The sequence below is a fragment of the Notolepis coatsorum genome (assembly GCF_963971535.1).
Source record: "Notolepis coatsorum genome assembly, chromosome: 6".
NCBI classification, from domain to species: domain Eukaryota; kingdom Metazoa; phylum Chordata; class Actinopteri; order Aulopiformes; family Paralepididae; genus Notolepis; species Notolepis coatsorum.
The window spans coordinates 98582161-98594453 of NC_140170.1; the positions used below are offsets into that span (position 1 = coordinate 98582161).

Consider the following 12293-nt stretch of genomic DNA (forward strand, 5'->3'; position numbering starts at 1 on the left):
TGCACCCAGTGGCCGCGAGCGGGAGCACGCCTCGCGAGCGGCTCCCGAGCGGCAAGCTATCTTTTCGCTTCCATCCTATTTGAGGCGGCGCGGGAGGCGTGCGCCACGCGCATTGTCACAGAAATACAATTGAATATCTGCATTCTTACCACAGATATAGATGTTGTTCAACCAGCTGTGTCTGTATCTGCAAATAAACGCCTCGAATGTTTGTCTGTATGTTTGTTTATACCTATAACTAATACAATGTTGCATAATAATAATAATAATAATAATAATAATAATAATAATAATAATAAGCTCTTGCTGCTGCTGGGGCTACACGCTGCTCTTTCAGGAGTACAGTCACACTGATCATCATTCTAAAATGACTGACTTCGCATATAGACTAGGCATTTACAGCTGTCCCAATGTAAATGTGCCTTCCTCGCTGCGCTTCCGCACGCTCAAGTCGTAGGTCCAGTGTGCCTGACCAGGCGCGCGATCTCACGAGGGAGCCGCGCGTGAAATTCATTCGTTAGCAGTGTGCCCGTGGCGTTAGGCTTCGTAACTGAGGCAGAAGTGCGCGCATCCTATTATGCAAAGTCTAGGTGATAAGTGCCGGCCGGCGCGACGAGTCATTTCTGTGTCGTCGCGCCGGCCGGCAGTTATCACCTAGACTGTGTGTGTGTGTGTGTGTGTGTGTGTGTGTGTGTGTGTGTGTGTGTGTGTGTGTGTGTGTGTGTGTGTGTGTGTGTGTGTGTGTGTGTGTGTGTGTGGAGTGTTGGGCGTGTTATGTGACAAAAGACCGCCCGTCTCGTCCCCAGCTCCGCCTCATGAAAGAGGAGAGAGACATGTATGCGCGTGTGCGGGAGCGCGCGTGGCGTTTGGCCTTGGCCCATAATTACGACTGCACCACTGATCCATACCCACCTTCAAAACCGCCCTGAAAGAGCCGCCCTCAAAGAGCACCTACGGGAGGCTGCAATTCGAAACTGGTCCCCGGTAAATGTCCAAACACCCACCCAACCCCCTCCCCTCCTAAGTCCTAATGTACAGTTTCCTCCCCCTCGAATGTATATAGTTTCTGTTATGATCTCTGTTAAACAGTACTGTATATTTGTATATATGTCATAAATGTAACAGTACTGTATATCTGTATGTCATAATTGTCATAATTGTCATGATATATATCTATATCTGTATGTTGTGTATGTCATAAATGTAACAGTACTGTATATCTGTGTATGTCTTGTATGTCATATATGTCATTATGAATTGAAAATGGGGGACCCTGATGTAAACAAGACGAAAAAAAAGTCTTTCTCTGGTCTGCATTCCCTTAACAATTGTGTGTATTGAGCCGTACTGTATATTGTACCCATTCTGCAATCTGTTAATACAAATTTCAATCAATCAATCAATAAATCAATCAATCAATCAATCAATCAATCAATCAATCAATCAATGATTGTTTTTAAAATAGTAATTTAATTCTGACCAAGAATGTGATAATTATTTAAAATTGAAATAAATACATTTAAATGTATTTGCTAAAATATAAAAATACCTCTCTTAACCCTAAGGTAGATTCGATGTATACACAAGAAACTCCTGAAATGTGTCCTGAAAATGAATGAACCAATAATAGGCTACAGCCACAAAAAGTTCAACGGTGCTTCTTCTAAAACTTGATTGTCACTTGATTGAATGCATTTTATAACCCTGTTTGTTCAAACAGGTCAGGATTTTGTATGGCTTGATTCTTTCATGCCGAGCTTCCCAAGATCAAGAACCTCCTGGATGTGACGGTCCTCTCAATCTTTTCTGGAACGACCGACCCCCTCAACCACTCTGGTGCGGTAGGACTGTATTCCCTATTCACACATACTACATCATCACTCAGAGACTGGACTGGACTGCTACTACTTTCTTTTTGCGCTTTTAATGGTAACACAGATTCAGAAAATGCTCAAAAGTTTAATTGAAAATCCATAATGTACGTTTTATTTGCTGCCAAATATATATTGCAGGCTATTAGAAGATAGGACGGCAGGTGCTTATGGAATCCGTTGTCTAAACCTGTCTATGTGTACAGTCGAAATGTCCTTACAGGTATGTTTTTCTAGCTGTAAATAGAGTAGGGCTGTATGATAAGACAAATAAATTATAAACACGTTAATTGCATGATAGGCTGTGATTAACATAAATAAAAAATACATAGCAACATGTATCTGTAGCTGTCGTAATGAAGAAATGCACAACAAAATCGTTAGTGTAATCATATCATAGGAGTCCTCAATAACATTGAATGGCAATACCATAGAGTTAGTGATCCATATTTCGTGAAGACATTGTTCTCTGATGTTCTGTTGACCTGACTTGACTCTGACAAAGATGTAAGACACATTGAAGTGCTAGTCTAGTTTATGCACCAGAAATAAGGGCCTAAACTGTCTGTGTACTCCAGTGAATTTCTACTTGTTTTGCTGTTGCCCTCCCTGGTCCTGAGAGGCACTGGACTGCCTATCTACAAGCTGATGCTCCTGAGAGGCACTGGACTGCCTATCTACAAGCTGATGCACAGTGGAATCTCCTTGTGTCTTTGTTGAGTTGTCCGCTCCTTCGTTGTGTTAGACACAAGGTTATCTCCCCCTACGCCGACTTCGCCTATGACTATGACGCAATACTGACTGTATAAGCTTACCACACACATCACAGTGCTTACCGAATCTCCCATATACGCAGGCTATACAAAAAACTCCCTTGACTTCATGGCAATAACAAAAATACTTCAGAGTATATCTGAAGAAGGCCCAGAGCTGCGACACCTGCCTCAAGAAGGTATGAGACAAAAAAAACATTTTACTTTACTGTATGTACCGTGTGAGTGAGACAGTTAGAATTCCAATCATATTTTGTTGTTTGCTCTGATTCGTAGCTTATACTTCTCTATAGCCTAACCATTTTAATCTGACACCGTTATTGATGGACAGCTGAGCTGTAGCAGGTACCTAGCTAATGTTAACTAACTAATAGTAACACAACGTAACTTTGTAATAACGTTAGCCTGCCTAGCCACTAGCCAGCTAATTGTTACCTCTAACAATAGCTCACCAGTTAGATAGGGATTTAGTTTAGTTTATTTATTTAGCACATAGATTTGGTCATCTAAACTAGCTATCTAGAACAGATGTTCAACACTGAAGCTAAATAACAATGATTTGATAATGATTCTTTAGGTTGTCACACTGACTTAAGTGTTACCACCAGAGCCTGCTGGCAAGAGAGAGTTGGAAAACCATTACAGTTATCGGTGCATGTGTGTGTGTGTGTGTGTGTGTGTGTGTGTGTGTGTGTGTGTGTGTGTGTGTGTGTGTGTGTGTGTGTGTAATTTGAATTCATGGCAATTTGTTTGATGACAACCTTCAGTTTGCTTTGTCACTTAATGTGTAAGTATAGGAGAGTGGAGAAACAGAAGTGACAGGAGACGTGACGCTGGCAAAGTGAATGAGATCTACAGTATGGAGAGTCCGACAATCCAGGGAGGAGAGACCGACGAGCCACAGAGGAGAGACAGGCAAACAACAGAGAGAAGATGGATATGCCAAGAAGATACCGCCTAAAGGAAGAGAGTAAACAATACCCAGTGTCTAGTTACTCACTCAACCTAGAGGCAGGATATTTGGATGGATATGTCAAATAAATTACAGTTTTGTGTAGGTGGGGGGGCGACAGTGGCTCAGGAGGTAGAGCAGTCGTCTGGCAATCCGGAGGTTCCCGGTTCGATTCCCGCTCCTCCCGGGCAGCGTGTCGATGTGTCCTTGAGCAAGACACTTAACCACTAATTGCTCCCGATGAGCAGGTTGGCACCTTGCATGGTTGCCTCCGCCGTCGGTGTGTGAATGTGTGTGTGAATGTGTACAGTAAGTGAATGGGTCAAATGTGAGGAACAAATTGTAAAGCGCGTTGGATAAAAGCGCTATATAAAAAAGCAGCCATTTAGGTGAGCTGAGCACATGATTTCATTGCCTGCGCCTTACAATGTGAATGATGATGTTGACCCTTCCAACCTCCCATCCATATTCATATGTGCCTGGACCCTGCCCTGGTGAGGCTTTGCAGACCTACACGTTGGATGGCCATGATTACTATGTTTGTGGGCATGTCAAGTAAGTTAGATTAGAATATAATTATTATCTTTATTGATTTTTGGATATAAACAATGTTTTGAAATGTATGATAAATAAAGATACAAGTTATGTACAGCTGATTGCACTGATTGTGTAATTCAAATACATACATAGATGTGGGTCATCCTATACAAACTTCACTCCAGATGTCCCTTTTTGTACAGATACACACACCCCATTTCATTCATTGCATGAGTTTGATTTAAGTACATACATAATTACTATTTACAGTGAGTAAAAAGACATTTGCCTAGTGCTGATAACCTTGTATTAATGTGTACTGTAATGCAGTTTTTCATTTGCAATATTTTTACTGAAGGGTCTTGACTCACTCGAGCAACAGAGCAGTTGATGCAGGACAAACGGACAAACAGGGGGTGACAGTGACTCAGGAGGTAGAGCGGTCATCTGGTAACCAGCTCCTCCCGGCAATGTGTCAAAGTGTCCTTGAGCAAGACACTTAACCCCTAACTTCTCTCTATGAGCAGGTTGGCACCTTGCATGGTTGCCTCCGCTGTCGGTGTGTGAATGAATGGGTGAATGTGAGGCATAAGTTGTAAATGCAGTACATTTACCTGTTTACAAACAATAGAGTTGGAGAAAAGTGTAAGCCCATGGTTATCGTCGGGTCTGCAGTGACAATGTTAGCAAGGCAGGCTGTTAAAGAGGAGAAGACACTTTTTTTTTTACAGATTATGCATATGAACATATTGTATTCTAGCCACTTGATCCTGTGTCGTCCTTCACGGACATTCGGTGGATCCCGCCTCATGGTTGTGCTGACAGTTAGCTAAAACCTAATCATGCAGTTCCCAATCAAAGCATAACAGCATCAACGTATTATATTTTATAAATTTTTATTATATATTATTATTTGCATTTCACCTCACTCAAGGGCACAAAAGGAGGAAGTGAGGTGAAAGGCAAATAATAAGTCGAATCCCTTCACCGTACGCCTCGTCTTGTTAACCTCTTCATTTTCGGTTGCTGCTCAGTCAAAATGCATTCAATAATGACCAGCCTGCTTCTTGTCACTTTCACAGACTGGACGTCTGAAAGATTCTTTTTCACTGTTTCCACTACCTCATCTTGGCCTTTTGACATTCTTCTCCACCGCTTTCAAGCCTACTTTAAAAGCTTTCCCGATTTCTCCTCCATTTCACTTTTGGAAAGTCCCTCAACATCTTCAACTTCTCCATCCTTCACCAACTTTTTACTGTTAAATACACTTCTAGAATCTAGACCAAGGCAGATGTATGTTTTTTCAAACCCATTCCCTTCAGTGTTGCTACGTTCACACACTGCAGGCCTTAGTGCTAAATTTGAATTTATTGCTCAGATCCGATTTCTTTGTTTGGCTGTTCACTTTTAAATATATATCAGATTCCAGTGTGAACTGGTCATGGTCCTGAACTGACCCGCATGCTCAAATAAAACAAAACAAAGACGTCACACGCAGTGCGCTGTCTTACGGAAGTCAACATGGAGGCCACTGAAGTCGGCGTTTACAGTTTCACTGTAAAAGTTGATGTGCAGTGGGAGTCAATGAATCCTTGAGCAGATGATAACGAGGATAAGGATGAGGAGAAAGAGAGCAGCACAGAATGGCTTAACAGAAACAGATGTCTGTCTTCCACGTTTGTATTCACAGAGTGACTTCTGCCAGGCCAGAATTGTAACTTAATGTCAATCTAGAGATGTAAAAGTTGAATGAATTCTGACCTGAAAAAATCAGACCTGTAGGCTATCTGATTTAGGACCACATATGAAAGTGGCTGAATTGAAAAGATCAGATTACATGTGATTTGTGCTGTGCACACTATCATGAAAAACAGTGGGCCACCGTTGCCTGCAGTCTGAACGTAGCCTATGTGTGTATATGTTATTTACAGAGACATCCTAACTTTGTTCCTCTTCAACTCATGCAATCAACTCACTAAACAGTTCATGTTGTGAGTTACCAAAGTTACAGATTGGTAAATGAATGAACACTGAAATGCATGAGACACACTTTATTTTAGTTTATTTGACCACATCTTCTGTCATGCATGGGAAAATGTAATCACAGGCTAATTCATATTCATATTACATTTCACACAAAAAGTAGACTAGGCCTTCTCGACTCTAAACAAGGGTTAGATCTAAACCAATTGGCCTCCAAGACACATGTATTAGCAGATTCAACTTTCTCCCCTCAATCAGGTTGCAATTATTCATCTCTCTCTGAAACAAAAAAACAAAAAAGAGCAGTGTTAGTCATTTGCCATTTGTAAATGTAGGTAATATCATATTCATACACTTGACATCCTACAACATTCATCCCCATGGAGGGATACAATGCAATTTTGTATTTGTATAGTACCTCTGACATTCAGTGTCATTGAGCTCTCAGCTACTCCCAGTGGGTTGTTTATGAGGACTTTGTATTCCCCGCTGTCATTGGGTCCAACCCTCAGTATGAGTATGGAGCATACCCCACATACGTTGGTGATGTAGTAGTTGGTGTTGGTGTTTAGGCTGATGTTGTTGTAGTACCATGTGACGCGGGGAGGGGGCACACCCTTCACAGCACAGCTCATATGGCACTCGTAACCTTGTGGAGAAGTACGCATCTTAAGAGGGACTATAAACGATGGCGGTGACTGGAGGTTATATCCCTTTCTCTCTGGCATGTCCACTTTGAACTTCGCTGTGTGGTTTCAAAAAGACAAATACATATTATAAGTTATAGATACCAAATGTAAAATGTGGGACTGATAACAAAAGGAAGCCCCAAATTCTCTCCTTATCCAAGGCTCTTTGGCCAGCAGCTCCCAAAGCAACATGTGGGATTGATCATTTCCCTAAGTTTATAAATAGTGCTGCATAAATACTTACTTTGTGGTATTACTAATACACCAATATACATTCACAAAGGTGCATGCACATGTAAATCATAGGACAGAGGTGTGTCAGAGGATCATGTTTTATAGTTAGAACCTAGAGAGTGAGAACCGACTCACTAGGACTGAGTTTGTCATTGTGACATCCTTATTAAACTAATTGGGAATTCCTATTCATACATAATTCAACGGGAGACACAAACCTTTTTCTTTCTTGGTCTCCCATGCGGGGGCACGAACAGGCGCTGATTGGCCAATGTCGTTTTTAGCAAACACTCTGAAGGAATACTCTCGCCCGGGCAAGATGTCGACGGTGCACTTGTTGTTGAAGAGGTTGTCTGCCACTGTTCTCCAGTTGCGTTTGACAGAGTCTCGCTTGACCACCTTGTAGTGCAGCCTGTCGTCCCTCTTCTCGTCTGGGGAAGGAGTCCAGGAGAGAGTCACTGTTCCGGTAATCTTCTCCTCCAACTCTAATGGTCCAGGAGGCTTGGGGTCATCTAGAAGAAGACAATAGACATTGAAATCCACATCGCTGGGTACTATAGATAACATTTCTATGTAGAGTAATCATTAAAAAAGAAAAAAATAATATTACACCCACAGAGTTTTTAGAAAGGTGTGGAATAAAAAGTATTGCTTTTCCCACAAAAAAAAGTATTGTTTAATGAATTTACCATTGAAAACATTTTTGTGGGTCCAAAATGAATGTTGTTGTATCGCAATTCGAATGTTGAAACAACAGTTCCAAACCTCCGCACTCTAGCTAGTTGTAGAGAGGGGTTGGCTGTAAAGTACGTAATTTTTTTTATACATTTCACAGGAGAGCAAACTGAGACTGGTAAGAATACACACTGAGCTTCCGTCTTGGAAAAATACACTCATTGTTTTTGCAAAGGAATTACGATTGCCCATTGTCTGCTATTGTAGACCAGTGAGAGCCTGCAGGGGAATTGTAGCTAGCTCAATACTGGACAGACCAGTGTAATTATGGTCTCTATGTGTCAGGTACATGGTAAACAGACCGCAGATAGGGTTTGTTATCCTTTAACTCAATCCCTGCCAACAATTTTTATATACGTGTTTGGCCGACAACCGCTATTTGATTTTTTTTTTTTTTTTTCAATATTTTTATTCATTATTCATCCGGGGACCTCGGTGTTACCATAGGGAATGAGTCTGAGATCGCCGAAGTGCAATACCGGCCGCATCCAGCTAGACGGCGGTATCGAGTACCCTTTGGAACCTTGTATCTTGGCCTGTGCAACGTCCAAATGTCACCGGGCTCACTTTTCTTTGTCGGGCGAATGGAGCGGTTATAACAATTGGATTGAGACGCATCAAATGGTCCCGATGCATGATGTGTGGTGGATTATGTTGGCGACACGATCGACACCAATACTGGGACTCGCAATCAGATAATTGGAATATTCTTTTTGGGGTACATCCTAGTGAAGGTAAGGGCTATGATATCAATCTTGCGTTGATCCAACCATGTCTTCACCCTGATCGCAACTGTATGTGTGTAACGTTACTCCACAATGTATGCCGTTGGTGACGATCAAAGCATCAAAAAACGACGTATAAGCCTATTACTCTTTCGGGAATTACCCCAGACCACGCTATAACGATACTTATATTCAACACGGTATAACACAGGAACGTATGGATGGAAAAATGTATTCTTTTTCACATATTGAACGATAGATAGGTGATGTCAAATGGGCCATCGTATTGTATCCATAGTTATAATATAGAATATAGTTATAGCTCTACAAACAAGGTGACACACTCCTATCTTTTAAAGCGTGGCAATGCTAGAATGGGGCCCCGTCTAATCCCCGGCGGTCAATGAATTCAAAATCTAAATAAATAACAATTGAATTAGATTATTTCTATTTATGTATTAGCATTTCTGTCTGGGGATAATAGCAAGGTTTGCTTCTTCTGATCAGTATAAAGGAATTAATTAATAATCAAAAGTGGAACTTCTTAGCTACACTAACCTGTAACTCTGATTTCCACATTGAAGATCTCCTGACCCACAATGTTCTTCACCACAATAGTATAGATGCCAGAATCGGAGCGCTCAGATATTGGGATCAAGAGCTGAGATCCTTTATCTGAGTTGGTAACTGTTACATGTTTGGACACAGGAATACTGTCCTTCAGCCAAGTGATTTCTGGCAAGGGAGAGGCCTGTGGAATGCATTAAAGAAATATTGGATAGTGCAGCATCTGAGGGAACGCTTGCATACAGTTGCATACATTATCCACTGAATCCATCAGCAGGCAGAGCTGTACCACATTACCTCAAAGTTGATGTTGACACGGACGGTATTCCCTGACCTCTCCACCACAAAGGTCTTCATGTTCTTGTCTGTGAACTTTGGCTTCACTTGGAAGGTAGATTTAGGGCAAAATAGTTGATTAATACTATTTTCTCATTGGCCAACTTTATTCTAGTTGGTTAATTTTTATAAAATGTTCTAAGGCAAACAGCAAAGCACAAGCAGAGATAGAGGGTAACAAATGTAATACAATTATATATAATTATCCTCAAAACAAATACGTTGTTGGCTCAAGAGTTGATACTTTCTCTTCATATGCAGGTGCTTCTGTTTGCCTTTGTGGGGCAGTATAAATATAATTTGATATGCAGAACATCTGGAAATCAAACACTTGTGTGAACACAAGTAGGTCCCACACCCACAAGAACATGCCAGCATTTTGGGAAATTAGCTTATCGTCTTCTCCAGAGAGAGACAAGAAGGTAGATACCAGTTTTCTCTCTGCATTCAGCAGAAAGCTATCTGGCTGCACGTTAGCCTAGCTTAGCACAATGAATGGAAGTGGACATGGCCGGTTAGCCTAGGCATTGTCCAACTAACACCTCTCCCAAAGGCTAACCGGCCATGTCCGCTTCCATTCATTGTGCTAAGCTAGGCTAACGTGCAGCCAGATAGCTTTCTATTAAACGCACAGAGAGGAAACTGGTATCTATCTTCTTGTCTCTCTCTGGAGAAGACGGTAAGCTAATTTCCCAAAATGCTGGCGTGTTCCTTTAAGAACTCTAAAGAAGAGACAGTCAACTTTTATTTAAACAAGATGATGTCTTACCAGGAGGAGGCATGGCGGTGATGTAATTGTCAAAACCCTGGGGCTCCCCATCACCTCCATAATTGGTGGCAATCACTCTCACCCAGTATATAGCCATTGCCTTCAAGCCAAGCATGGTGAAAGAAGTTGGAGTAATTGGGTTGGCATTGCAGCGATTCCACTCAAGGCAGTCAATTGGCCTGATCTCTACATAGTATCCTTGGGCCTCGTCCTCCACCCCTTTCATCATCATAGGTTTAGTCCAGGCCAGAGAAACCTTTGTGTAATTGGAGGACGTTAACTTTAGATGTAGGACTTTACCTGGTGGTTCTGGAATTAAAGCAATGTGACACATTATTACCTTACTGTATTTATGCAACATTTTGCCTTGTGTGATGTATGAACATAAACTAAATATGTAATGATGGCTCACATTTAAAATTCAATGAGTGAAGAGCATTGCTTTTAAGTATAGGAGTCCAATGTGAATGACTTACTCATAGGATCTCTTGCAAAGACTGCGTCACATGGAATGCTAGCATCACCAGTACCAGATAGGTTGATAGCTGTCACTCTGAATTCATACGCCGCCCCCTCAAAGACATCTGTAACTGCATACTTTGTATCTATGAGGAAAGGTGGAACTGCTTAGATTTGCATTACAAATATGATACACACAGACAGGCATTCATTTCCATATTCTCTAGTCAGTTATGATCAATTACTGGTCAATTCCTGGAAATTGTCATCAAATGGGAGTGATACCTTTGATAGGCTCTCCTTGGTTCACAAGGGTCCAGTAGTTGCTTCCTGTCTTGCGTTTTTCCAGATTGTACCCCACTATTTTGGATCCTCCAGTTTCGGTAGGAGGATTCCATGTCAGATTGATGCAGTCCTTGAAAGCACTGACCACTTTAGGTGCCGCAGGAGGCCCAGGATAACCTGCCAGGCAATTGTGCCATGATATTACTCCTTCATTTATCGACATTGAGCTACTACAAGATTTTATTCATTTTTAAAGGAAACTTGTTCCACCCTGACAATACAAAATTGGGAAAATTGTTGTAATCAGACTGTGGAATTATGTTGGCTTACGTAATACACCAGCGGAAATATCCTCTGTCTCCAGGACATCACTGACTCCTTCTGCATTCTTGGCTCTGATTCGATAACAGTATCTCCTTCCAGGGTCCACATCTGTATCTTTGTAACAAGGGGTCTCCCCCAGAATCTCCCCCAGATTTATCCATTTATTGCGTCCTACTTGTTGGCGGTCTATTATATAGTTTGTCACTGGACAGCCACCACTGTCTTTTGGAGGTTTCCATTTGAACTCAACATTTGTCAGAGCACTTTCCATAAGGTCCACTGGTCCTTGAGGTGGGGTGGGTTTGTCTGTTGAAAGACAATTTAATACAAATTCTGAAATGTTCTCAAGATAAAGTTGAAACAGAACAAAAATAATGAAAAGTAGGCCTACTTAATTAACTAACTTCTTACAAATTGTTAAACATTTATAATACAATTTACTTACCAAGGACAATAAGCTTGCAGGTGGCTTCTATTGTACCAAATTCATTCTTAATTTTGATTTTTACCTCTCCACTGTCCTTCCTTTGGCACTTTGAAATACGTAGTTGGCTCTGTGTGGGTGATGTGTCAATCTTGACATTGAGGCCAGTCAGAAGCTCATCATCATCCTTGTACCAATGTATAGTCATTGGAGTCCCACCTGAGATGGGCAGCTTCCATTCAGCAGTTTCACCTGCCCTTACAATGACAGTCTCTGAGAACTTTCTCAGGGCGTCCAGGTCAATCTTTGGTGGATCTTCAATGTGAAAAGGAAACTTAAGTTGTCAAACATGGACTTAGACATGGAACCACTCAAGTAGAATTTGTCAAATACTTTTCTCGAATTGCTATCCCACAGTGGTACTAATATTCATGCTTACCTTGTACTTTAAGTGTTGCTTCAGATTTACGTCCCTCTGCCTCAAAGCGATACACACCTGCATCCTCCTCCTTACAGCTATCAATAATCAACTTGTGAAGGGCTCCATCTTTGATGATTCTTACACCATGCTCATTGGTTAGCTGCTCAGATTAAAATGTTGAGTATCAGTAAATTACATATTTGAACTAC

At 41.4% G+C, this 12293-nt stretch overlaps 1 protein-coding gene across 1 annotated transcript in view; it reads right to left on the reverse strand.

The window, feature by feature from the left end:
• LOC311229623 (immunoglobulin-like and fibronectin type III domain-containing protein 1) overlaps positions 1-12293 on the reverse strand; it is a gene marked incomplete at both ends in the record, with an annotated part of 89754 nt that overhangs the window by 406 nt on the left and 77055 nt on the right. Inside the window, 10 exons of the mRNA XM_084315699.1 lie at positions 6535-6861; positions 7258-7551; positions 9058-9250; positions 9364-9449; positions 10172-10480; positions 10648-10776; positions 10916-11092; positions 11246-11545; positions 11685-11978; positions 12103-12244. Coding sequence (XP_084171825.1) covers positions 6535-6861; positions 7258-7551; positions 9058-9250; positions 9364-9449; positions 10172-10480; positions 10648-10776; positions 10916-11092; positions 11246-11545; positions 11685-11978; positions 12103-12244 — 2251 coding nt within the window. The remainder of the gene's footprint in view (positions 1-6534; positions 6862-7257; positions 7552-9057; positions 9251-9363; positions 9450-10171; positions 10481-10647; positions 10777-10915; positions 11093-11245; positions 11546-11684; positions 11979-12102; positions 12245-12293) is intronic.